General features: G+C 52.8%; 1 protein-coding gene across 7 annotated transcripts in view; it reads right to left on the bottom strand.

Moving 5' to 3' along the window:
• The window catches only part of LOC137452007 (protein CEPU-1), a 582,860-nt gene that overhangs the window by 231,809 nt on the left and 326,060 nt on the right, over nt 1-24,991 (bottom strand). For 2 of the 7 annotated variants that reach the window (XM_068160049.1, XM_068160052.1), the window contains exon 2: nt 12,085-12,169. In XM_068160049.1, the coding sequence (XP_068016150.1) occupies nt 12,085-12,169 (85 nt within the window). Of the gene's footprint in view, nt 1-12,084; nt 12,335-12,736; nt 12,796-13,243; nt 13,323-16,057; nt 16,088-24,991 lie in introns of those variants that run through there. The other 5 variants (XM_068160047.1, XM_068160051.1, XM_068160054.1 and 2 more) reach the window with 4 other exon arrangements.

Here is a 24,991-nt window from a genome sequence, read left to right as displayed (position 1 = left end):
CTGCTCTTTTATTCCCCCCTCCTCCCCCCCCAACAGGGGATATTCTAAACTAGATGTTTCCCAGTCAAAGTTGACACAAAAGAAATTGATTCCTTTTTTTTTTGTTAAGTGAAAATATCTGCTTCAGAAGTTAGGGGGAGGGGGGGAAAGAAAGAGAAGAAATAGTATTTTCTTCCTACAAGTCAGATGTTTGAATAAAAGCACAAGAGGAAGTTGTTTGCCCACTGAATCACAATGCAAGGTAAGCATCAAACCTGTGGAGACATGGAAGATGCTTGGCTCCATTGTTCCCCTGGGTCCTTCATCCTTTGAACTTCACGCTGGACTATAAAAGGATGCAAGATAATAAAGATTATCTTGGACTAAAGCCCTGTGATTTACTGAATTCAGAGGATTTGGGTAAGAATCTAAGCAGATCTTCAAACACCAGAGCTGTGCTTAAGGATTTCATTGAATGGGTTGGGTTGGAAGGGACCTTGAAGATCATCCAGCTGCAACTCCCTTGCCACGGGCAGGGACACCTCCCACTAGCCCAGGTTGCTCAGGTCCTCATCCAACCTGGCCTTGAGCACCTCCATGGAGGGGACATCCACAACCTCCCTGGACAACCAGTTCCAGGGTCTCTCCACCCTCACTGGAAAGAATTTCTTCCTAACAATGAATCTGAATCTACCCTCCTCCAGCTTATCTGTAGTTCCAAACCATCTGGAGATTCAGAAGTGGCTCTGAACCTGAAGCTGCTCTGCTCTTCTTCTGTACCTTTGAGAATTTGCTTTTGTTACCTTGCTTTTTCTTGTGCTGCTTGTTTTTTAGAGGTATGTAAGGAACCTAAGCCTGAAAAACACAGGTTTTGGTGACCAGCAGATGTGAAGCTGGGAAAAAAATATGATCCCACCATGGGGAGGAAGGAAAAAAGAAAGGGGGGTGGGGGGGAAAGGAAAACACTTGAAAAGAGGGAAAAATAGAATAATAAACCAGGTTGGAAGAGACCTTCAAGATCATCGTGTCCAACCCATCAACCAATCCAACCCACCTAACTGTTATAGAATAGAATAGAATTAACCAGGTTGGAAAAGACCTTTGAGAATCAACTAAACCATGGCACCAAGCACCCCATCAAGTCTCCTCCTGAACACCTCCAATGATGGTGACTCCACCACCTCCCCAGGCAGCCCATTCCAATGGGCAATCACTCTCTCTGAGTAGAATTTCTTCCTAACATCCAACCTAAACCTCCCCCAGTGCAGCCTGAGACTGTGTGCTCTTGTTCTGGTACTGGCTGCCTGGGAGAAGAGACCAACCTCTGCCTGTCTACAACCTCCCTTCAGGTAGTTGTAGAGAGCAATAAGGTCACCCCTGAGTCTCCTCTTCTTCAGGCTAAGCCACCCTAGCTCCCTCAGTCTCTCCTCATAGGGCTTGTGTAATACCAGCCTCCAAAATCCCAAGTAATGACTGTTTGGATGCTGTCCTGGGCTCTGCATGTGTCTGATAAAACAGACGCAGGTGTCAGAGCCATTTGTGGTTGCAGGCTCAGAGCCGGTCAAAATCTCCCATCTCTGGGAAAAAAAAACCCAAACCTGTGATATTTCACCAGCTGCTCATGTTGGAAGGTGCTTTTATTCCTTATTTACTTGGTCCTCATTGACATGCAGAGCTGGACTCACGCATCTCCCATTCGACCCTTGGTGTCCTTTCCTACTCGGCGCTCGCCCCAAAGGTGTCTCCACCTTCAGATCAGGCTCAGCTCTGCAGACCTCCTCTCTATCTCACTGACAGTGGCTTTTCCAGGGGACAACCCAGCTCCAAAGTCAAGTTTGTCTTCAGTCACTCTGCACCATTCTGCTTCCTCTCTTTGCATCTAAACTAATAAACACTTCCCAGCACGGCTGCTGGTGGTGAGAACCAGCACCGCTCACAGCCAGCTGTGGAATCCCTATTTTAAGGCAAGGTTGTTAATGTACAAAATCCCAGCATGGTAGGGACTGGAAGAGACCTCTGGAGGCCATCAAGTTCAACTCCCCTGCTAAAGCAAGTTCACCTAGACCAGGTTGTACAGGATCACAATGTCCATGTGGGTTTTGAAAGTCTCCAGACAAGGAGACTCCACCACCTCTCTGGGTAGCCTGTTCCAGGGCTCCAGCACCCTCACAGCAAAGAAGTTCTCTTTGAACTCAAGTGAAACCTCCTGGATTCCAGTTTGCATCCACTGACTACTGGTCACCACTGAGAAGAGCCCAGCCCCATCCTCATGGCCTCTACCCTTTATAGTTCTTGATGAGTGTTGAGAAGATCCCTTCTCAGGCTGTTCTTTTCCTGGTTAAACAGCCCCAGGTCTCTCAGCCTCTCCTAATCAGAGAGATGTTCCATTCTCCTCAGCATCTTTGTGGCCCTCCACTGAGCGCTCTCCAGCAGTTCCCTGTCTCTCTTGAACCAGGGAGCACAGAACTGGATACAATACTCCTCGTGTGGCCTCACTAGGGCAAAGTAGAGTGGGAAGAGAACCTCCCTTGACCTGCTAGCCACACTCTTCTTAATTGCACTCCAGAACACCATTGACCTTCTTGGCCACAGGGGCACAGTACCGACAAAGGGATACATGCTAATGATTAAGACCTGCCTGGCACTTAGCAGACTGCAGCATCCAGACGGCTAAGCTGGTGTCTCAGATTTGGCTTCTTCACAGCTTTTGCACCTCTGAAAACCAAACCTGAGGAGAGCAGAAGGCATTTCCCCTGTGCTTTGCAAAGCAACCAGGAGCAGACTCCTTCTGCTGGGACCTTCCTGCATTGCTATTCCAGAGACAAGGTGGTCACGGAGTGTGTACCGCAGCAAGCTGAAAATGCTGTCTTCCAACCTGAGGCACAGTCCATTACAGTTAGGATAAAGACTCCTGATGACTTTAATGAGCACCGGACCAGCCCCTTTGTCAGCATAAATCCCTCTGTGGTGTTGGTGGGACTGCATTTTCCCCGTTTGCCTGCTTGTTTGGCTCTCTGCTCTCGTTGCAATGCCTACCAGCCCTGTCTCCCACCCATGCGGCTGTAGATTAGCTCCTTCCTGATTTTTCTCCCTTCTCCTGGAGGAAAATAGGGGTGCCTGAGCTAAAACTGGCAGGTTTAGACAGGTATGGGAGGAGGAAAGAAGAATTCTAGATCAAGAGGAGGATTTTTCCAACAGCAGGAGTTGGAGTAACACCACTGAGACCAGAAGAGATAACAATTTCAGCAAGCTGAAGATGACCTCTCATGGACACACCCCATGGAGCTGCCCACTCACTGTGTGCAATGCTGACAGCCCTGTGGTCATTGCCCAGAGGTCTTTGCTGAGGTGGAACAGAACAGCATGGGGACTGCACATCAGCATGGCCACGAGTTAGAGATAAGACCAATTACCATCCCTTGGAGTATCACCCACAAGTGCTTAGGTAAGCTCGATGTCATGATGAAAGCAGCTTCTCAGCAGAGAAGGGCTTCCAGTAGACCTGCAGTTGAAGGAATTCCTGATTCCCACCCCCTGACTTTCCTTCAGCTCCTGCTTGATGACCACCCACCTGCCAAGCAGCTCTGCAGTACCCCAACCATCCACCATTTACCCCTTAAACGACAATCCCTTGGCACCTCCAACTGAACAACTCTCACAGCAGCCCCTTCATGCTCCAGGCAAGGGCAGGACAGCAGTGGACACCTGTGGTGCTCTCCAGTAAGACACACTTTACATTTTCCTTGCAGAGGGACACATCCTGCCATGAAAAGACTGCAATGCAAGCAGATGACTCATGGAGCCAGTGAAAGGAAGCGCTGCGATTGCTGTGCACGGATACACACGGCGAGAGGACCTAGGAGGATGCCCCATGTCACATGAGGAGCTGATAACAAGGCTAAGAGCTGAACCTTCATTTCACAGCCTCAGCCTAGCCATCAGAAATGTCACCTCAGCAACTGGCCCGCTCTGTCACCTGCAGGCTTGCTCTGCCCACCCTTCCTCCCTGCCTTTCTAATAGGATTATAGAATCATAGAATCGATTTGCTTGGACAAGCCTTCTAAGATCATTGAGGCCAACCAGCAACCCAACACCACCATGGCCATCAAACCACATGCCAAAGTGCCATGGCCACACATTCCTTGAACACCTCTGGTGCTGCGTCTCCACCACCTCTCTGGGCAGCCTGCTCCAGTGCCTGACCACTCTTGCAGTAAACAGGTTTTTCCTAATCTCCAACCCAAAACTCTCTTGGCACAATTTCAGGCCATTTCCTCTCCCTCTATCACCTGATAGTAGAGAGATGAGACCCACCCCCATCTCACTCCAACCTCCTTTCAGGCACTTGTAGAGAGCAATGAGGTCAGCGCTCAACTCCTCTACTCCAGGCTGAGCGACTCCAGTTCTCTCAGCTGCTCTTTCTTCTCCAGCCTGCTCTCCAGACCCTCTCCCAGCTTCATTGCCCTTCTCTGGACACACTCCAGCACCCCAACATCCTTATAGTAAGCAGCCCCAAACTGAACCCATTATTCAAGGTGTGGCCTCACCAATGCCCAGTACAGGGGCACAATCACTTCCTTCACTTCCTCCCTACTTCTTCCTCCCCATTGGCCTCTCCCATCCCCAGAGGAGCAGGGTCCACATCTGTCTGACTTTACCCTAGAGAACAAAACAGAAGGAACCTGGTTGGAAAAGACCTTCGAGATCATCAAGTCCAACCTGTCACCCAGCACCATCTCATCAACTAAACCATGGCACCAAGTGCCTCATCCAGGCTCTTCCTAAACACCTCCAGTGATGGTGACTCCACCACCTCCCTGGGCAGCACATCCCAAGGGCCAATCTCTCTCTCTGGGAAGAACTTCTTCCTAATCTCATGAGGGCTGGTAGCTTGAAGATGTTTAACTCTACAATGGAGATAAGAGCTCCAGGGGGGAGGAAACAAACCCATACTCGCCCCCCTAAGAGACCTCAGCCCCAAAAGCAAACCAGAAGCAGCAGTTCTAGGAGGAGAGCTATAAAGGGAAACCCTCCTCTGGCAGAGCAATCAAGAGCTTGTCTCATCTCAGATGGAAATTACACTCAGGGAAAAAGAAAGAAGGGGGGAAAAAAAGAGTAATCCATGCATATGACAATTTGATATATCCCCCCCCCCACTTTAAGCTGATTCCATCTCAGAGATGGGAGAGAGGTGGGGGGTGGGGGGGGGAAGATTTGCTGACACGTCACTTTAGCAATAAACTCCTCTTTCAGAAAGCTGCCGGCGCAAGCAGAGCGATCGACTCAGCAGCTCCCAGCAGCCGCCGCTGGCGCACGTGGGACCGCCGCAGCCGCACCGCTGGGAGGACCCCGTGGGCTGAGGAGGGCATCGTGGGCTTCAAAAAGGCCAAGGCCAAAGCTCTGCACTTCACTTGGGGTGACCTTTGATGTCTATCCAGTCTAGGGGAGGTGATGAGATTGAGAGCAGCCCTGCAGAAAAGGACTTGGGGGTGCTGGTGGGGGAGCATCATAGAATTGTTAGGGTTGGAAGGGACCTCGAGGATCAGCCAGTTCCAGCCCCTCTGTCACAGGCAGGGACACCCCACACTACAGCAGGTTGCTCACAGTCACATCCAGCCTGGTCTTTAATACCACCAGGGATGAGGCTTCCACCACTTCCCCAGGCAACCTGTGCCAGTCTCTCACCACCTTCATAGCTTGGGGTGACCTTTGATATCTATCCAGTCTAGGGGGTGTGATGAGATTGAGAGCAGCCCTGCACAAAAAGGCTTGGGGGTGCTGGTGGGGGAGCATCATAGAATTGTTAGGGTTGGAAGGGACCTCGAGGATCAGCCAGTTCCAGCCCCTCTGTCACAGGCAGGGACACCCCACACTACAGCAGGTTGCTCACAGTCATATCCAGCCTGGTCTTTAATACCACCAAGGATGAGGCTTCCACCACTTCCCCAGGCAACCTGTGCCAGTCTCTCACCACCTTCATGTTGAGAAGCTGGACAGGAACCAGCAATGGCCGGCACCGGCGGCAGCCCAAGGAGGCCGGCGGCAGCCCAGGCTGCATCCCAAAGCAGTGTGGCCAGAGGTGGAGAGAAGGGATCCTGCCCCTCTGCTCGGCCCTGGGGACATGTCACCTGCAGTGCTGCATCCAGCTATGGGGCTCCCAACACAAGAGAGACATGGACCTGCTGGACTGGGTCCAGAGCAGGCCACAAAGATGATCAGAAGGCAGAAGAACCTCTCCTACAAAGACAGTCTGAGAGAAGTGGGGCTGTTCAGCCTGGAGAAGAGAAGGCTCAAGGGACACCTTAGAACTACATTTCAGTATCTGAAGGGGACCTACAAGAAAGCTGGGGAGGGCTTGTTCCCAAAGGCATGCAATGATAGGAAAAAGGGCAATGGTTTGAAACTGGGGCAGGGGAGATTTAGGTTGGACATTAGGAGGAAGCTCTTCACAATGAGGGTGCTGAAATACATGAACGGGCTGCCCAGAGGAGGGGTGGAAGCCCCATCCCTAGAGACATTCAAGGTCAGACTTGATGTGGCCCTCAGCAAGCCAGTCCAGTTGGAGATGTCTCTGCTCACTGCAGGGAAGCTGGACAAGATGACCTTTGAGGGTCCCTTCCAACCTGATGCACTTTGTGATTCTGTGACATGGAAAGAAAACCCCAGCCAGAAAGAAGGACCCAGCAATGATGGGAGGAGCAGAGAGGCAAGGTTGAAGTGGCACTGATGGGAGCAGAAACTCAAGTGCTAGCACTCAGTACTGCTGCTGTTGGCACTGATTTCCCTAGTCAGGGAGAGGATGTAGGGCAACGTGCTCTCCTTCTTCACCTTCATACAGCAGGGTCATCACAGCCCTGAATTTATAAAGGAGGATTGAAGGAGAAAAAGGAGCACACTAAATACTGAAACAGTCAGGAAAATCAACTTTGGCTGCTCATATCCACTGAGCTGGCAGCTTAGCTTCTTCCTCACCCTATGCCCATAGGGCCACTAGGGGCTAGTCCCACCCAGTCTCAAGTGCTCAGTAACCAAGGGAAGCAAAGCAATCACACCTTGGCCTCTGCAGCCTGCACTTGGGAAGTGGGCAGAGAAGCAATCAGGAGCTTCAACCTATGCTGTGGCTTGAGACTGAAATAAATAATCATACTAGGACAACAGAATCAAAGAATGACAGGGGTTGGAAAGGACCTCTGGAGATCATCCAGTCCAACACCTCTGCCAGAGCAGGTTGCAGAAGGAGGCATTCAAGCAAGTTTTGAGCATTTCTAGAGATGGAGCAGCTTGTTGCAGCGCTCTGCTGGATGGAAAATACCATAATGATGAGACCATCATCATGGGATGATTATTTCCTGGCAGCAGTGTCCCACAGCCTGAGCCCAAGGGAGGGAAATTCACTGTGACCTGGTAGTAAGGAATTGGATGGTTGTGCAAGGCTGGAGGGAGTTGGCTGGGCAGGGCAGAAGATGGGAGAGATGTGATGAGCAGCACATAACTCAGGGTGTCCTTGGGGTGTGGGAAAGGGCTCCAGAAGCACCACTCCCTCTCTGGGGTGATTGCAGCTCCTACCACCAGCAAAAGGGGGGAGTGGGGAGCCTCTGGCAAAACAGCCAGCAGGCTAGGCAGCTACCAAATGAGCTTGAGCAATCACAGCTGGATCTTCTCAGGAACCACGTTCTTTACTTGCCCAGCCCCACACTGAGCAGCACTTTGTGAGCCTTGCATCACTCAGCCCTGAGGCCGTGGGGATTGCCAGCACTTCGAGAGAGCCCAGAGCGGCTTCCCCTACCCCTTGCCAGACTTTTCTGCTCTCATCGACAGCAAACCACAAAAGCAGCTGCCCAAAACCTCAGTGGAGAATCCTCATCAGGCAGGAACAGGGGCATGAATGACTCCCCAAAACCTGTTCTGGAGCACACCGCCCCTGTTATCCATCACAGACCAGCCCTGCTTTCCCACCTCACACGGCACAAACTCTCCCCATGGATCAAAGGGGGAAAAGATGGAGCAGCAAAGAGTCACAGAAAACAGACTCATTCCTGTGATAGATCCTCTTTGGCTTGGCAAACAATCGCTTTCTGTTTGCATCCATCAGACAAACACACTTGATTTTGTTTTGTTTCGCAGCCAAGTTATCATTTCTCCAAAATTATTTCAAGAGCACACCAGGAGCAAAATAAATTTGCAAACCAAGCTTAGGTAAACCGTGGCAGATCTCAGGGGCAAAGTGCAGGGTCTCTATTCAAAGCCCGAGGTGGAAAGCACAGGAAACATCAGGGTTAAAAATAGAGAGGCTTTGAGTCATGTCAAACTCCGATTTGACTCCTAGCATCAGAATCAAAGGGGGAAATAAACAAAGATGTTGCATCACCCTGCCAAAAAAATAATAGCAGGAGGCACAGAGGAAGGAGCCTGTGAATGGAGAGGCTCTCACCCTACAGCCAGATCTGGGGTGCCAGAGAATCTGAGGGGGGCACCTGCACGTTTGGGGGGGATATCACACAAGTGCCTGTGCGTGCTGATGGGATCAGCACAGCCTCGCTGTGGAAAGTGCTGACTGATGCCAATTAAAGTGAAATCATAATCAAGCCATTTGTTTTGGTGCCGAGAGAACTGCTCTAAAGGTCTCAGCAGAGCCTGGACTCGGTTCAAGTGCTTGATGAAAGTTCAGCTTGGGTCCTCTCCAGCATGAACCGCTTGTTACTGGTCTGGACGTGGTGGGAGGGGATGCAGAGTGACTGTGTCCTCATGGTGTGGCCTTGTGAGGTCCAACAAGACAGCCAGCTCTGACCTTCCCACACAGGGGAGCCCTTGGTGGAACCCCAAGAGCAGGAGCAGCCCCAGCTCAGGCACTGATACATGCATCAGTATAAACACCAAGCTGTTGGGCCCAACACCCACACCCCCTTGTCCTTGTCCAGCTTTTGCTGCACCTAGGAGTAAATCCTGCCTCTTCTATCCCAGGTGGTAGCTCTCTCCCAAGGTCTAAACCCAGATTTACATTTACTAGAGCGATCTAAAGTGCTGGTACCAAAGCAAGACACATGACTTCACCCTCCAGCAGACATCACAAGACAGAAGGAAACATCTGAATCTCTCTGGTGACTCTGGTCCTAAACTGACTCCTGATGGTAGATTTATGATAGCTGAGTTTGCAGGAACCAAAGTCTGAGCCCTCCACAGGGGAGAAGTCTCTTCACAACCATCAGTCCAGCTTCTTTCTCCAGCATCAAGTGAGCTCTGCAGCAGGGATGGAGCTGAAATGAGCCTCCCTGGCAGGCCACCACTGCTTTGCAGCAGCTCGGGGCCCAGCTCAGATAAAATTACCCATTTCCTACAGCCCCCTTCTTCCTCAGCAGGGATAACTCCCAAACACTCAGCTGAGCAGCAGCTTCTGCTGCTGAGTTCTCAGCTTGCTCTCCCTTTTGTTGGCTGTGAAAAGCTCAAGATGAGACCTCCAGAAAATCTCTTCCCTTCCATATCCTTGGCTGCAACTCACTGTCCTCCCACCTCCCACAGAAACAAATGGTCAGAGGGGAGGTACTATATTACTTTTCCTTCCTATTCACCCTTCCCTGGCTGCCACCCTTGCAGGGCTGGGGTGAGGGCAGAGCTAAAGCCTTTATGCTGGGCAGGAGGTGCCCAGGAGCAGCAGCATTGCTATTCTGAACAAGTTAACTCCTCCACAACAGATCGATGGCTACGCTGGGCTGGGAGGGGAGCAGGCAGGAAGATTCACGCTTCCTTGATTCCTTCCTCTGGATGAGTGTGGTTTTCACATGCACTTCTCTCAGCTCCTGCCACAGCACTGTAGGGACTGGGACCTGCTGGGAGGGGACAGTTGTAGGCTAGATTAACCACTCCCACCCCAAACCAGAAGGAAAATGCCTCAAAGTGCTGGTGTAAAACACAGCCCTCCACCTCTCCAGCTACCAAACCAGTGCACCGAGCTGGCAGCAGCAGTGAGCCATTCATTTCCAAGAGCAATGCTCACTCCAGGGCCAGGATGTCTGAAGTTTCATTGGCACAACAGGAAGATCAGCAGCACACTTTACACACCCAAAGCCTGTATACCCATCTCCTGGGGCAAACTTGAATGGACCAGCTGCCCATGTAGGGACACAGACATGCCTTGCCACCAGAAGAGCTTCCCCAACTGAGCTAGGATGAGCACACAGCAGCTCTGGGGTGATGACAAGCCACTGCCCTCCCTCCTCATGACCATCTCCCAGGAGCAGGCCTTCTTAGATAGAAGGAAAGCATCCCTCCTGCTGACTCACCTCAGCTTTCCTTTGTTCTCCACCGAGCACCCAGTGCCAGGGCAGAGCCCTGGCATCATCTGTGCCAGAGCCCCTTTGCAGGCCCCCATCAGAGCACAATCAACTCTCCTCTTTTCAGTAAGTTAGCAGTGCCTGTAGCACGCTGCTGCTACAGCCCTCCCGTGTATTCCACTGCCTAGACCTCCAGCAACCCAAACCCTTCCCTCTCCAGCACCCCATGGCAAGATCCATAGGATTTTCAGCGCTTGAATTGCTCAGTGAACCAGGAGAGGAAAGGGGCTGCCTTTTTTAAAGTCCAACTCATCAAGGCAAATTCCTAGGAGAGACACACCACCCTCCCCCCTCAGCCACCTATTTCCAAGCCTCTTTTCCACAGAATCATCGAATCATTGAAGTTGGAAAAGACCTTAAAGATCGTCGGGTCTGACCATTACCCCTGCCGCACAGGCTCTAACCATTAACCCCGCTCTGCCAAGTCCACCACTAAGCCACATCCCCAAGCACCACATCTGCATGGCTTTTAAACACATCCAGGGATGGTGACACGACACAAAAACACATCCTGGGATCGTGCAAGGGATGGGTGAACAGAGACATTTGGCTGCAAACAGCCAGGTTGCAGGAAATAACCTCCTTCTCCTGAGACTTTCAAGAGCTGTCTGGATGCATCCCTCCATGACCTGCCCTAGGTGATCCTGTTTGGGCGGGGGCGGGGGGGGGTTGGACTCGATGATCTCTGGAGGTCCTTTCTAATCCCCAATCCCTGCTGTTCTATCAGTCCATGATTACATAAAACACACAAGGAGAGGATTCACGCATCCAGGGGCTAAACCGAGCCGCGGTTGAAGTCTTCCCACCGCTCGAGGAGAGACCTGGCTGAGAATTCCTCCTGAGGGTTTAGGTTGGTTGTGTTTTTTGTTTCCCTGCCCTGTCTTGGCCCTGCTCCACTCGCTGGCGTAAAGCAGGAGTGCGGCGCTGAGCGCACACACCCAGCTGGCCCCGCAGATGTTCGTGTCACCTATGCAAGAAAGTCACTCCCCAGCACGCCCGACTTGCGAGTGCCGCTTTCCCAGAGCCGCAATTAAGCCCTGCCTTTTGATTTTTTTAACGTCCCTATCAACCATTCTCCGGGATGACTGCGCCCATCTGCTCGGAGGACGAGGGATCTGGCCGTCAGGGCGTCCCAGAAGTTACACCGATCAAACCCGACAGCTTCTCTGGCAGCCCCTGCACGCCGGCAGCACCCCGGTGCAATGCCCAGCCCCGCGTTTCCCTTCCACCCCAAAGAGTTAAGCGCAACCCCTCTGCCTCCAGAGCAGGGGGATCGTTTTAAGGAGGGCAGCATCTGCCGGCCCCATCCCCGCTCCCCTCACGCCAGCAGGGCTGGACACGGGGAAAAGGCACAAAACCCACCGGAAGGTAAACAACTCGCCCTTTCCCCACCCTGAGGCCGCTTGACGCGCATGAAGGCACCCTCAGGGCTGCACCCCAGGAGCAAAGGGATGTGTTCAGCCCCACCAAACACCGGCGAAGCGCCCAAACCACAGCCACCGACAGCAGGAACTGCAAGGCAGGGGGCCAAGAGGGAATCACACTCCCCCTTTTTCATCCCCCAGTAACTTTCCCACAGACAGCTGGAGAGGGCTGAGCCAAAGCCCGGTCCCCTGGCACCCAAATCGCCCTCTTGACTTGCTGCCCGACCAACCAACACTGTGCATCCCCCATGGAGAAACAGAGTCGCATTCCCAAAGGCAGCGGCTGCCCTCCCCATGCAGCAGGACCCCCCCTCCCCAATACACCCCAAGGTAGAAAGCCAGCGTCTCCTACCTGAGCGTGGCACTCTCCCCTTGCCGCACAGTCACGTTGTCCATAGCTTTGGGGAAGGTGGCATCTCCGCTGCGCACGGGCACTCCTGCGGGCACAAGGAAGAGCAGCCTGAGACAGAGGACGACTAGGCACCTCCAGGGCAGGGCTAAGCACCCACCGACCCCCATCCTGGGCAGCAGGGACTTTTCCAACAGGCCAAAAAGCACACCCGACAAGGCCACCGGGAGCAAAAAGTAAGGGGGTGGGGGAAAAATGATGAGGAGGGAGAGGAAGGAGGGGAGCAAAACAACCGGGGCGAGCGATGCGGAGCTCCACGGAGATCAGGAGCAAGGCAGCCTGCGAGCACTGAGCCTGCCGAGCGGCATCCGGAGGGAGTCCCCAGTATCCTTGGGTGAGGGAGGAGGACGGGAGGGCCGGGAGGGGAGGAGGAAGAGGAGGAGGAGAAGTGGCAAAAGGTGCTGGACGCTGGGCGAGCCGGCTCTTCCCGGGAAACAGTCCGAGGCTCACTTGGGCGAGGAGACGCCAGGGGAGCCTCCTGGCTGCACCCTGCTCCCGCACACTTGTCCCGAGTCCAAAAAACCAGTAAAACCCAATAAAAATCCCCAACACCCCCGAAGCGAGCTAGCAAAGGGGTCCAGCCGCAAGAAGGCACCACGGGGAAAGGGCTGCGGGGTGCCCGGCAGTTCCTCTGCTCCTCCAGCCCCACTGTCAGGTCCCAAAGGCGGGTTGGTCCAGGATGCCGGGATGCAGGAGATGAGGGAGATGTCAGCGCATTGGGATGCAGGATGAGGGGAAGGATGTCAGGATGTCGGGATGCCGGAGCTGGCCTCAGCGGCGGGAGGACAGGCGAGGTGGTGGCGGCGGCAGCAGCATCCCAGCGCCGGCCGGCAGCATCCCTGGGCGGCGCGGAGGCTGATTTCCCGGGGTTGTCATGGCAGCGGCTCCATCACTGACCGGCACTTTGGCTCCCGCACCCCCGGCACAGCCCCGCACACACACACACAGCGGCGGGGAGGGGGGAGCGCGGCGGCAGCGCCTCCTGAACACGCCAGCCCCGGCTAAGGACACCCACTTTAACCCCCACCTCACCACGCTCCTTGGGGGCCGGGATGCCAGGACCCCCCCAGTCCCTCTCCCTTTGCTTCCCCGCTGTTCTTACCTCCACCCAGCAGCCAGCACCACACCACCTCTAACACTTGTACCCTCCTCTCCCTCCGCACCATCCCCTCCCCAGGTGGCGAAGCCACTTTGCAGGAGGGGAAACTGAGGCACAGGATAATATTTCTTCCCCCACCCCTCAAAGCCGGGCAGGTGGTGACGAGGAGAGGCAGGAGCACTGCACCTCACAGACACACAGCAGGAGCTGAAGTGGGAAATTCCTCCCCAGCCACCACGTACTCTCTTTTTTTTTAATCAGCTCATAATTCAACAAATATCACACTTGCTTATCCCAGGCAATTCCTCCTTCCCCCCACTAGCAGCTACACACATTACTATTTCCAGGCACAGTTTCAGGCTGGTAAAAAAAGGTGCTGGGAAAGCCATCCTGAGAGCACAAAGTCCTGGAGCCACCAGCGAGCAAGTGCAAAGCCAGCTAAAGCCCAGCCACGGATTTCAAGGGGCTGCACCCCTCAAAGCTTGGGCAGGGGAAGCCAGGCCCCCTCCCTCCGCTCTCTGTCCCTAACGACCTCCCTGTGCCATGGGACCTCATCCAAAAGCCCTCCCTCCCTCTGCTCCCTACCACAGGCTGGGCAGCTATTACACAGCCCCAATTTACGGGGTGGTTTGTTGGCTGTTTTGTTTTGGGTTGATTGGGGTGGGTTTTTTTTTTCCCCTTGCCTTGAAATCACTGCCAACCTGAGCAGGATTCAAACTGGTGACCTAGATGTGAAAGGAGCCGTAGCCTGTTACTAATCCCTGGAGTCTCTGAATCCCCCTGTAAAACTACTGCTTAATTCACTAACTGTGCCATTTAATCTCTAAAACAGTGTGAGCTGCGCTGGGCAGAGGAAACACTCAATCAAATAAAGCTTTATTATTATTATTGTGCTCGCTGATAGGTGGCATGAGAAGGGGATTGCTTTGCAAGCCTCTCCACTACTTCTTCTGAAGGCTTCTCTGCTCCTTGAATTCAGCACTGCCTCAGGTCCTACGTTTTCCCAGAGGGAACAGCAGCTTTCCCTAGCTCTCAGTGGCAGGAGTTTAATCTTCACAGCTTACTCTGCTCCTGGCCGGTCTGGCAGGGGAAAGGGTAGCCACCTGCCTTCAGCAGATCCTTTGGGACCACAAAGTGGGATGAGAGGGGGGTGGGTGGGAAGGGGAGGTGTCCTGAAACCTAACTGCACAAAGCAAGACCACCAGCTGAAACTACTCGTATACAGGGTTGCGGCGCTGCACTGAGCTGCACGAGTCAGTGAAGGCATAAAAGATGCTGCTCTGGATGATTGCTGCAGCATGCAGGCACCACGGGCAGGATGAGGACCTCACCAGGCTACCTATTCCCTCCTGGGGAACACCCTTGATGTGCAGGACCTACAAAGCCATCACCACAGTCGTCGCGCAAGAGCTTGCCGTCTTTTGGCTGGGCAGAGACCACCTCCTGTGTCAGCAAAACCAAAGAGACTTCAATAACCACAGCCAGTTAACCTTTTAACACAGCATTCGGGCCCGGATTGCCGGGAGCATCTTAAATCAGGAGAGAAAGCACCTGCCTGCACTGAAAGCCTGGAAGGCTGCGGCCGAACGTGACCCGCTGAGCAGCCTTCAACCCCTTGCAAAGGGGCTGAATTTAGCCCATTGTTAGGAGATCATCAGCTTTGTTTGCCAATCCCAAGGAATTTAAATCCAGTATCGCTGGCTCCTGCATACTAAAGCCCAGCAGAATCCCTGGTCTATCTCCAGCTCTCTTGCATACGTACATCGTACATATAAATCAGCCTGTCACAGCTCGTCTCCTTCCTGACAGCTGTAATTGCTTCAGACTATAAAAATATCTATAGACAATAAACACAACGCACGAAAACAGCAAAGAGAAAACCAAATCAAGGTTCCTTTAAATAATTCAGTTGCTCCAGCAGCAGAGGAGCCAGCAACTGAGTCCAGCTGTGAAGGTTCAGCAGGCAGAGAAAGAGAGCTTTGTAGGCTCCTCTAGGGATGAGAGAGGCTTTCTTCCTTCGGTGGGTTTTGACCACAGCAGAAGAAGAGTCTGCCGTGCACGGGCTAAGCTGCTTGCAAAGCAGCACCTATCCGAGCACCAAACGTAGCTCCTTGCTTTCAGCTTCTTCCCTTTCTTCCTGCTTAGATAAAAGTCCCTTTTTTCCCCCCTCATTTTTTTCCCCTTTCCCTTTCTGTAGCAAGCAACAGGCAGCAAACAAACCGAACATGCAAAGCACCGGCCCTCTCTAGGTTTATATTTATCTCCTTATCTGTCTCAACCTCCTTCTTTCCAAGCAAGGCTAAAGGCCCCCCTCTCCTGGCAGAGACCACAAGCATCTCTCCGGTCTGTGCTGAGAAGAGGAGCAGCAGCAGGGATGGAGGCAAAGGAAGGATTTTCCCTTGGGAGATGGCAACTGGTAGGGAGGATGCTGAAATCCTGGATGGGGAAGAAGGGGTTAGGAGGAGGAAGAGCCTGGGGGGTTGCTTTGCAGAGGAGCATCTCTGTGGCAGTGATAAGTGGGGATGGGAAATCTTGCAGGCAAAGGAGAGAGCCAATCAGTCCTCAAAAACTCAGTCACATCAATCCCCAAAAACTCAGTCACATCAATCCTCAAAAACTCAGTCACATCAACACCCACCCCCCCCCCACCCCCCCCCCCCAAAAAAAAAGGCTTTTTCTGAGAGATTGCAAACCTGCCTGGACATTGCAGTCCTGGGAGACCTTACTTGGACTGAATGATCCCCAGAGGTCCTTTCAGACCCCCCAGCATGCTGGGATTCTGACAGACACCCCCAGGGCAGAATTGTGAGCTCAGACCTGCGATTCCCACAGCCTGCTGCAGTGGACCTCAGTTCCTTCTGCCAGACACGGGAGCCTTCCAGCAAATACTGCCCCAATCTCAGGCTTATTGAGCAAATCCAAGCCTAAACTTGGTAAGAGGGGTGGTGAGTAAGGGGAGGTGGCAAGCAAGGAAGGAGCGGTGGACTTAGACGACCTCCAGTGGTCCTTTCCAACCCCTACCGCTCTGTAATTCTGTAAGCAGATCTGAGTGGTCCCAAAAGCTCACAACCAGCTGCCAAATTCCAGTTACAGTTCCTCAGTCAAGTAAAAAACACCTAAACCAACAACTTCGCCTCCTTTTCTGTGTTTCCGGCTTCCTCAGCACAATTCTAGCATCTCTTTGGCTTGTAGCTGCTTGAAGGGACAGCTGAGAGATCCTCCCATCCAGCCTAAACCTATATACATACAATACCAGGGGGGGAAAGCCAAAAAAATAAGGGGGGGAAAAAAAAGGGAGGAAAAGCAAAAAAAAAAAAATAAGGGGGGAAAGCCCCCCCCCCAAAAAAGGGGGGAAAAAAGGGGGGGGAAAAAAGGGGAAAAGAGGAAAAAAAAAGGGAGGAAAAAAAGGGGAGGGGGAAAGGAAAAATAAAAGGGGGGAAAGAAAAAAGAAGGGGGGGGGGGAAGGAAAAAAAAAAAAAATGAGGAAAAAGAAGGCGAAAAAGGGCCAAAAAAACTAAGGGGGGAAAAGGGGCCAAAAAAACTAAGGGGGAAAAGGGGCCAAAAAAACTAAGGGGGAAAAGGGGCCAAAAAAACTAAGGGGGAAAAGGGGCCAAAAAAACTAAGGGGGAAAAGGGGCCAAAAAAACTAAGGGGGGGGGGGGGAGGGAAAGGGGGAAAAGGGCCAAAAAAATAAAGGGGGAAAAAAAAGGGAAAGTGGGCCAAAAAAATAAGGGAGAAAAAAGGGGGGAAAGGGCCACAAAAAATAAGGGGGAAAAAAGGGAGTAAAGGGCCAAAAAAATAAGGGAAAAAAAGGGGGAAAAGGGCCCAAAAAATAAGGAGGAAAAAAGGGGGGAAGGGCCAAAAAAATAAGGGAATAAAGGGGGGAAAGGGCCAAAAAAAATAAGGAAAAAAAAGGGGAAAGGGCCAAAAAAAAAAAAGGGAAAAAAAGGGGAAAGGGCCAAAAAAATAAGGGAAAAGAAGGGGAAAGGGCCAAAAAAATAAGGGAAAAGAAGGGGAAAGGGCCAAAAAAATAAGGGAAAAAAGGGGGGGAAAGGGCCCAAAAAAATAAGGAAAAAGAGGGGGGGAAGGGCCAAAAAAAAAAGGGGAAAAAAAGGGGGGAAAGGGCCAAAAAATAAGGGGGAAAAAAGGGGGAAAGGGCCAAAAAAAATATGGAAAAAGAGGGGGGAAAGGGCCAAAAAAATAAGGGGGAAAAAAGGGGGGAAAGGGCAAAAAAAAAAATAAGGAAAAAAGGGGGGAAAGGGCCAAAAAAAATAAGGGAAAAAAGCACCCCAAATAAGGAGGAAAAAAAGGGGGGAAAAGTCAAAAAAAGGGGAAAAAAAGGGGGAGGGAAAGCCAAAAAAATAAGGAAAAAAGCAACAAAATGACTTTCAATAAGTAGGTCACAGCCAAGCAATTTGCACAGGCAGATTTTACTTTTAATTCCTTTAGTGGTTGTTTTTTTTTTTCCTCCTTTTTTATCTTTTCCCCCTTTCCAGGAAGCTGATAGCTGGCGATTGATAACCCCCCAAAGTGGAAATTTGGTGGGGTTTTGTTTAATCTAAAAACCGGCTCAATGCGATCGGGAAACTCAATTTACGCCGGTTCTCCTCTTCTCCTTTCCGAATGCAAATCTGATGTTTAGAACCCCATTGCTCTCCGCTGAAGCCGATAAATAAACGAATAAATGATCACCGTAATAAAAGCCGGTGCTTTGTTTTCCTGCCATTAGTCAGGTGAACGACACAGGAGAGTTTGGAGGAGGGGGGAAAGGGGAAAGCTTTCCCTGCGTAACCACTGAGCCCTCAATGTCTCCAACCATTCAGCGCAGACACAAAAGGAGCGGGAGGCTCTGCTGACTCATTTATCCCCTCGCTAATGGTGGCCCCAATTAAGAGACAATGATGGAAAGCCTTACTTGGCTGGAGATATTTTGAGCCTCTCTCACCCCAAAGGCATTCCTGCCTGGGTAAGGGTTTGTTTTTCAGGCCGGTTTTCTGAATGCGGGTCCTCGATCCCCCTGCTCTAAAGCAGGCGGTGACGATCAGCACCCTCTTCATGGTGCTTTAAAAACAACACTAGAGACCCCATTAATCCCCCAGTAAAGACGCTGTTAATATTTAACTGGCTTTTATATAAACTTACAGGAACCATCCCATTAAATCTAACTGAAGTGGGCTTTTGGGAGCCTTCCCCTGAAGCCGCGCCGGGGATCTGCTGCCCGCCTGCCGGTGCTAGGCCGTTAAGAAACTCCAAGAACGTTTTGTTTGCCCTTTAGAAAGGAAAGGAAATAACCAAACCTGCAGAGCTTGGGGTTTGTCGCTCCCTGCTCAGAGCCCTGGGGAGTTCTCCAGCAGGTATCACAGTATCGCTTAGGTTGGGAAGGACCTCGAGGATCATCGAGTCCAACCTATCAACACAGACCCCATGACTAGACCATGGCACCAAGTGCCACGTCCAATCTCCCCTTGAATGCCTCCAGGGTCGATGACTCAACCACCTCCCTGGGCAACCCGTTCCAATGACGAACGACTCGCTCGGTGAAGAACTTCCTCCTCATCTCGAGTCTAAACCTCCCTGGCGCAGCTTGAGACTGTGTCCCCTTGTTCTGGTGCTGGTTGCCTGGGAGAAGAGACCAATCCCTTCCTGGCTACAACCACCCTTCAGGGAGTTGTAGAGGGCAATGAGGTCACCCCTGAGCCTCCTCTTCTCCAGGCTAAACAATCCCAGCTCCCTCAGCCTCTCCTCACAGGGCTGTGCTCAAGGCCTCTCCCCAGCCTTGTTGCCCTTCTCTGGACATGCTCAAGTGTTTTGATGTCCTTCTTAAACTGAGGGGCCCAGAACTGGACACAGGACTCAAGGTGCAGCCTAACCAAAGCAGAGTGCAGGGGCACTATGACCTCCCTGCTCCTGCTGGCCACACTATTCTTAATGCAGGCCAGGATGCTATTGGCCCTCCTGGCCACCTGGGCACACTGCCCCAGGTCCCTCTCTGTTTGGGAGCTCTCCAGCCACTCCGACCCCTGCCTATAGCTCTGCATGGGATTGCCGTAGCCAAAGTGCAGCACTCGGCACTTGGACTTGTTGAATGCCATTCCATTGGACTCTGCCCATCTGTCCAGTCAGGCAAGGTCCCTCTGCAGAGCCTTTCTACCCTCTAACTGACTAACATCTGCCCCCAACTTTGTGTCATCTGCAAACTTGCTGATGACTGACTCTACCTCTTCATCCAGATCATCGATGAATATGTTGAAGAGGACAGGGCCCAGCACTGATCCCTGGGGGACACCACTAGTGACTGGCCGCCAGCTGGCTGTGGCACCATTCACCACCACTCTCTGGGCCCAGCCCTCCAGCCAGTTCCTAACCCAGCACAGAGTGTAATAGTCCAATCCACGGGCTGACAGCTTAGCCAGCAGTTTGCTGTGGGGGACGGTGTCAAAGGTGAGTTAACTCTTTCCAGGGCACCCCCTGGGCTGAGCTGCAGCTGTCTCCTGTTGGCTGCAGATAAGGAACCAGAGGAGCAGCTGTCCTTCCAAAAGGTTGCAAACACCTGTTCCAAGTTGGAGCTTCAAAGCCAAAGCCAGGGAACAATTTACTTCCCTGTAGTGTCTCAGGAGAGAACCATAGAGGTCTTTTCCAACCTGAACGACTCTAAGAGCATCATGTAAGGAAGCTGAGGAGAGACCTTGCTCTCTCCAACTCCCTGAAGTGAGGTTGTAGCCAGGTGGGGGTTGGTCTCTTCTGCCAGGCAACCACCAACAGAACAAGAGGACACAGTCTCAAGCTGTGGCAGGGGAGGTTCAGGCTGGATGTCAGGAAGAAATTCTTCACAGAAAGAGGAACTGGCTATTGAAATGTTCTGCCCAGGGAGGTGGTGGAGTCACCCTCCCTGGAGGTGTTTAGGAAGAGGTGCTTGGTGCCATGGTTTAGTTGCTCAGATGGTGCTGGGTGATAGGTTGGACTTGATGATTTCAAAGGTCTTTTCCAACCTGGTTAATTCCATGTCCAACCTTGTCCCCAACACCTCCATGACAACTAAACCATGTCCCACAGTGCCACACCTACATGTTTTTGAACCCCTCCCGGCATGGTGACCCCACCACCTCCCTGAGCAGCCTCTTCCAATGCCTTAATACTTTTGCAGCACAAAACTTTCTTCCTAATCTCCAACCTAAACCTCCCCTAGTGCACCCAGAGGCCACTACCTCTTACCCTGTTGTTAGTTGCTTGGGAGAAGAGTCCAACACCAGCCTCACTACAACCTTCTTTCAGGCAGCTGAAGAGAGCAATGCTGTTTCCCCTCTGCTTTGTCTTCTCCAGGGTTGAGCAACCCAGCTTCCACAGCCCCTCTTCATAAGACATGCTCCCAAAACCCCTCACCAGCTGCGCTGCCATCTTTCTTATACTGTAGTGCCCAGAGCTGGACACAGTGGAACCAAGAAGGTATTGCCTAAGGAGGAGGAAGATGGCCAGGGCAGGAGGAAAACCTCATCACCACCTGCCAAACCACCTCTTACAGCACTGCCATCCTGAATACATGCAGAATTACATGAGAGCATCCTTGAGGATGCTCAGAGGTGCATTACAGATGAGCCAGACAGCACTGCAGCTTGGACTGCAAAAAAGCAGTGTGGCAAATAGGTCCAGAGAGAGGCTTCTCTCACTCTGCTCTGCTGAGGTCTCACTTGCAGTACTGTGTCCAACTGACTGCAGGGAGGTTGGGTAAGATGATCTTTGAGACTCCCTTCCTATCCAAGGCAATGTGTGAATTTTCCACAGCCAAGCCAGTTCCTACCTCAAAGCTGCTCAGTCCAAACAAACCAGGAAGAGGAAGCACGAGGAGAGAGCTTCATTTAGACCACAAAGTTCAACACTCAGCAGCGATGAAGAGCAAAGCCCCTGCAATCTCTCTTTTGAAGGCACTGAGCACACTCAGCAGCACCGGGTGAAACCCCAACCCACTGCCAGGTGTTCAGCATCTTTGAAACCAAACTCTCCTGGAGACACTGATTTGCCTTTTGCCTGCAGGTGCCTTTGGACCTGGATCAGCCACCTTCAAAAACAGGGAGGTGAGATCCAGGCTTTGCTTTCTGACTCCCAACCAGCCACAGCCAAAAAGGGGCTGCTTCAGATGTACCTCAAAGCTGAGGAACTGCACCTCTGCAGGGCTCATTTCCACACCCCACACCTCCCCCACTCTCGGGGCTCCTCTTTTTTTTCCCCCCACACCTCAGGGCTCACCTTTTTTTACCCCCTACCTTGGGGCTCTAACTTCTTCCCACCATCTCTTCCCCCCCACCCTCGGGGCTCCTCTTTTTTGTCCCCCCACACTTCGGGGCTCACCATTTTTTTTTCCCCCCACACCTCGGGGATCACCTTTTTTTACCCCCCGCCTCAGGGCTCATCTTTCCCCCCCCTACCCCGCCCCCTCGGGGCTCTACCTTCTTCCCTCCCACCTCGGGGCTCACCTTTTTTTCCCCCCACCCTCGGGGCTCATCTTTCCCCCATCCCCCAGGCTCTACCTTCTTCTCCCCCACCTCGGGGCTCACCTTTTTCCCCCCCCCCCAACTCGGGGCTCATCTTTCCCCCATCCCCCGGGCTCTACCTTCTTCTCCCCCACCTCGGGGCTCACCTTTTTTCCCCCCCCCCAACTCGGGGCTCATCTTCCCCCCCCCCCCCCCCACCTCGGGGCTCCTCTTTTTTTTTCCCCCCACCTCGGGGCTCCTCTTTTTTTTCCCCCCACCCTCGGGGCTCCAACTACTTTGCCCCCACCCTCGGGGCTCACCTTTTTTTACCCCCCACCTCGGGGTTCCTCTTTTCTCCCCTGCACCCCTTGGGGCTCTCCTTTTCTTCCCCCCACCCTCGGGGCCCCAACTTCTTCCCCTCACCCTCGGGGCTCCAACTTCTTCCCCCCACCTCGGGGTTCCTCTTTTCCCCCCTGCACCCCTTGGGGCTCTCCTTTTCTTCCCCCCACCCTCGGGGCCCCAACTTCTTCCCCCCACCCTCGGGGCTCCAACTTCTTCCCCCCACCTCGGGGTTCCTCTTTTCTCCCCTGCACCCCTTGGGGCTCTCCTTTTCTTCCCCCCACCCTCGGGGCCCCAACTTCTTCCCCCCACCCTCGGGGCTCCAACTTCTTCCCCCCACCTCGGGGTTCCTCTTTTCTCCCCTGCACCCCTTGGGGCTCTCCTTTTCTTCCCCCCACCCTCGGGGCCCCCAACTTCTTCCCCCCACCCTCGGGGCCCCAACTTCTTCCCCCCACCCTCGGGGCTCCAACTTCTTCCCCCCACCTCGGGGTTCCTCTTTTCTCCCCTGCACCCCTTGGGGCTCTCCTTTTCTTCCCCCCACCCTCGGGGCCCCAACTTCTTCCCCCCACCCTCGGGGCTCACCTTTTTTTACCCCCCACCTCGGGGTTCCTCTTTTCTCCCCTGCACCCCTTGGGGCTCTCCTTTTCTTCCCCCCACCCTCGGGGCCCCAACTTCTTCCCCCCACCCTCGGGGCTCACCTTTTTTTACCCCCCACCTCGGGGTTCCTCTTTTCTCCCCTGCACCCCTTGGGGCTCTCCTTTTCTTCCCCCCACCCTCGGGGCCCCAACTTCTTCCCCCCACCCTCGGGGCTCACCTTTTTTTACCCCCCACCTCGGGGTTCCTCTTTTCTCCCCTGCACCCCTTGGGGCTCTCCTTTTCTTCCCCCCACCCTCGGGGCCCCAACTTCTTCCCCCCACCCTCGGGGCTCCAACTTCTTCCCCCCACCTCGGGGTTCCTCTTTTCTCCCCTGCACCCCTTGGGGCTCTCCTTTTCTTCCCCCCACCCTCGGCGCCCCAACTTCTTCCCCTCACCCTCGGCGCCCCAACTTCTTTCCCCCACCCTCGGGGCTCCAACTTCTTCCCCCCACCCTCGGGGCTCATTCTGCAAGGCCCCCAAGCTCGCCAAGCTGCTGGAATGCAGCTTGGGAACAAAACCCGGGCAGGCTGCTGTCGCGCCTGCATCGCTCGGAGTTTTGCGGCTGGTCCTCCTGACCCTCGCCGAGCTCGGCGGCCAAGAATAATGTTAATAATAGTCGTGCCATTAAGCAAGATGCTGGGTTGGAATCTGAAGATTTGGAGAAATGATCTCATAAATTTAATTCCCGGGGTACCATCGTTGAGCCTTAACAGGCAGAGTCGCCTCTGAATTCTGGGAAATGAGCATAATTATATGGAGATCGACAAGGCACAAATGCCAAGAATTCTGTTAACCTTTAATACTGCAAAAAAAAAACCCTCTCCCCTTGTAATTATCTCTTTCCTTTGTCTTAAATGTTACTGATGAATATTTAGTGGGATAAGCAAATAAAAGGAGGCTGAGGGGTGTGAGGAAGTGCGCCCCCCCCCTTCCCTGTGCCGCAGTACATCTGCGAAGCTCGCGGCGTCGCTCCGAGTCCTGACTGGAGACAGGCTGGGACCTCAGGGCCCAAAAAGCTGCCACGTGGAGGGATGACACCTTCAGGGTGACAGAGAGTCATAGACTGGTTTGGGTGGGAAGGGACCTTAAAGATCAGCCAGTTAAAACCCACTGCCATGGGCAGAGACACCTCACACCAGCCCGGGTTGCTTGAGGCCTCATCCAGCCTGGCCTTGAACACCTCCAGGGAAGGAGCATCCACAGCCTCCCTGGGCAACCTGTGCCAGTGTCTCGTGGAGGGAGTGATTTGAATCACACCATAGCCTGCCACATGGAGCAATGCCACCACCAATGGGACATGTATAAAGTGATTTGAATACACCAAAACCTGCCACCTGGAGCAATGCCACCTCCAAGGGATCATGTAGAAAGTTATTTGAGTCACGCCAAAACCTGCCACATGGAGCAAAGACACCTGCAAGGTGACATGAGGAAAGTGATTTGAATACACCAAAACCTGCCACCTGGAGCAATGACACCTCCAAAGGGACATGTATAAAGTGATTTGAATACACCAAAACCTGCCACATGGAGCAATGACACCTCTAAGGGGACATGAAGAGAGTGATTTGAGTACACCAAAACCTGCCACATGGAGCAATGACACCTCTAAGGGAGCATGTGGAAAGTGCTTTAAGTCACACCAAAACCTGCCTCCTAGAGCAATGACACCTCCAAGGTGACATTAAGAGAGAGATAGGAGTCATACCAAAACTTGCCCCCTAGAGCAATGCCACCTCCAAGGGATCATGTGGAAAGTGATTTGAGTCACACCAAAACCTGCCACATGGAGCAAAGACACCTACAAGGTGACATGAAGAGACTGATAGGAGTCACACCAAAGCCTGCCACCTGGAGCAACGACACCTCCAAGGGGACATGTGGAAAGTGATTTGAGTCACACCAAATCCTACCCCCTGGAGCAATGACACTTCCAAGGTGATATGAAGAGAGTGATTTGAGTACACCAAAACCTGCCACCTAGAGCAATGACACCTCCAAGGTGACATGAAGAGATTGATAGGAGTCACACCAAAACTTGCCACCTGGAGCAATGCCACCTCCAAGGGGACACAAAGAGAGAGATTTGAGTCACACCAAAGCCTGCCACCTGGAGCAACACCACCTCCAAGGGGACATGAAGAGAGGGATTTGAGTCACACCAAAACCTGCAAACTTGGAGCAATGACAACTCCAAGGGATTATGTAGAAAGTGCTTTAAGTCACACCAAAACCTACCACCTAGAGCAATGACACCTCCAAGGGGACATGAAGAGAGTGATTTCAATCACACCAAAACCTGCCTCCTGGAG

This window comes from Melanerpes formicivorus, unplaced genomic scaffold (genome assembly GCF_026170545.1).
Source record: "Melanerpes formicivorus ecotype bairdi unplaced genomic scaffold, bMelFor1.0.p_v2 SCAF_47, whole genome shotgun sequence".
Lineage (NCBI taxonomy): Eukaryota > Metazoa > Chordata > Aves > Piciformes > Picidae > Melanerpes > Melanerpes formicivorus.
This window is presented reverse-complemented; position numbering and strand designations above follow the sequence as displayed.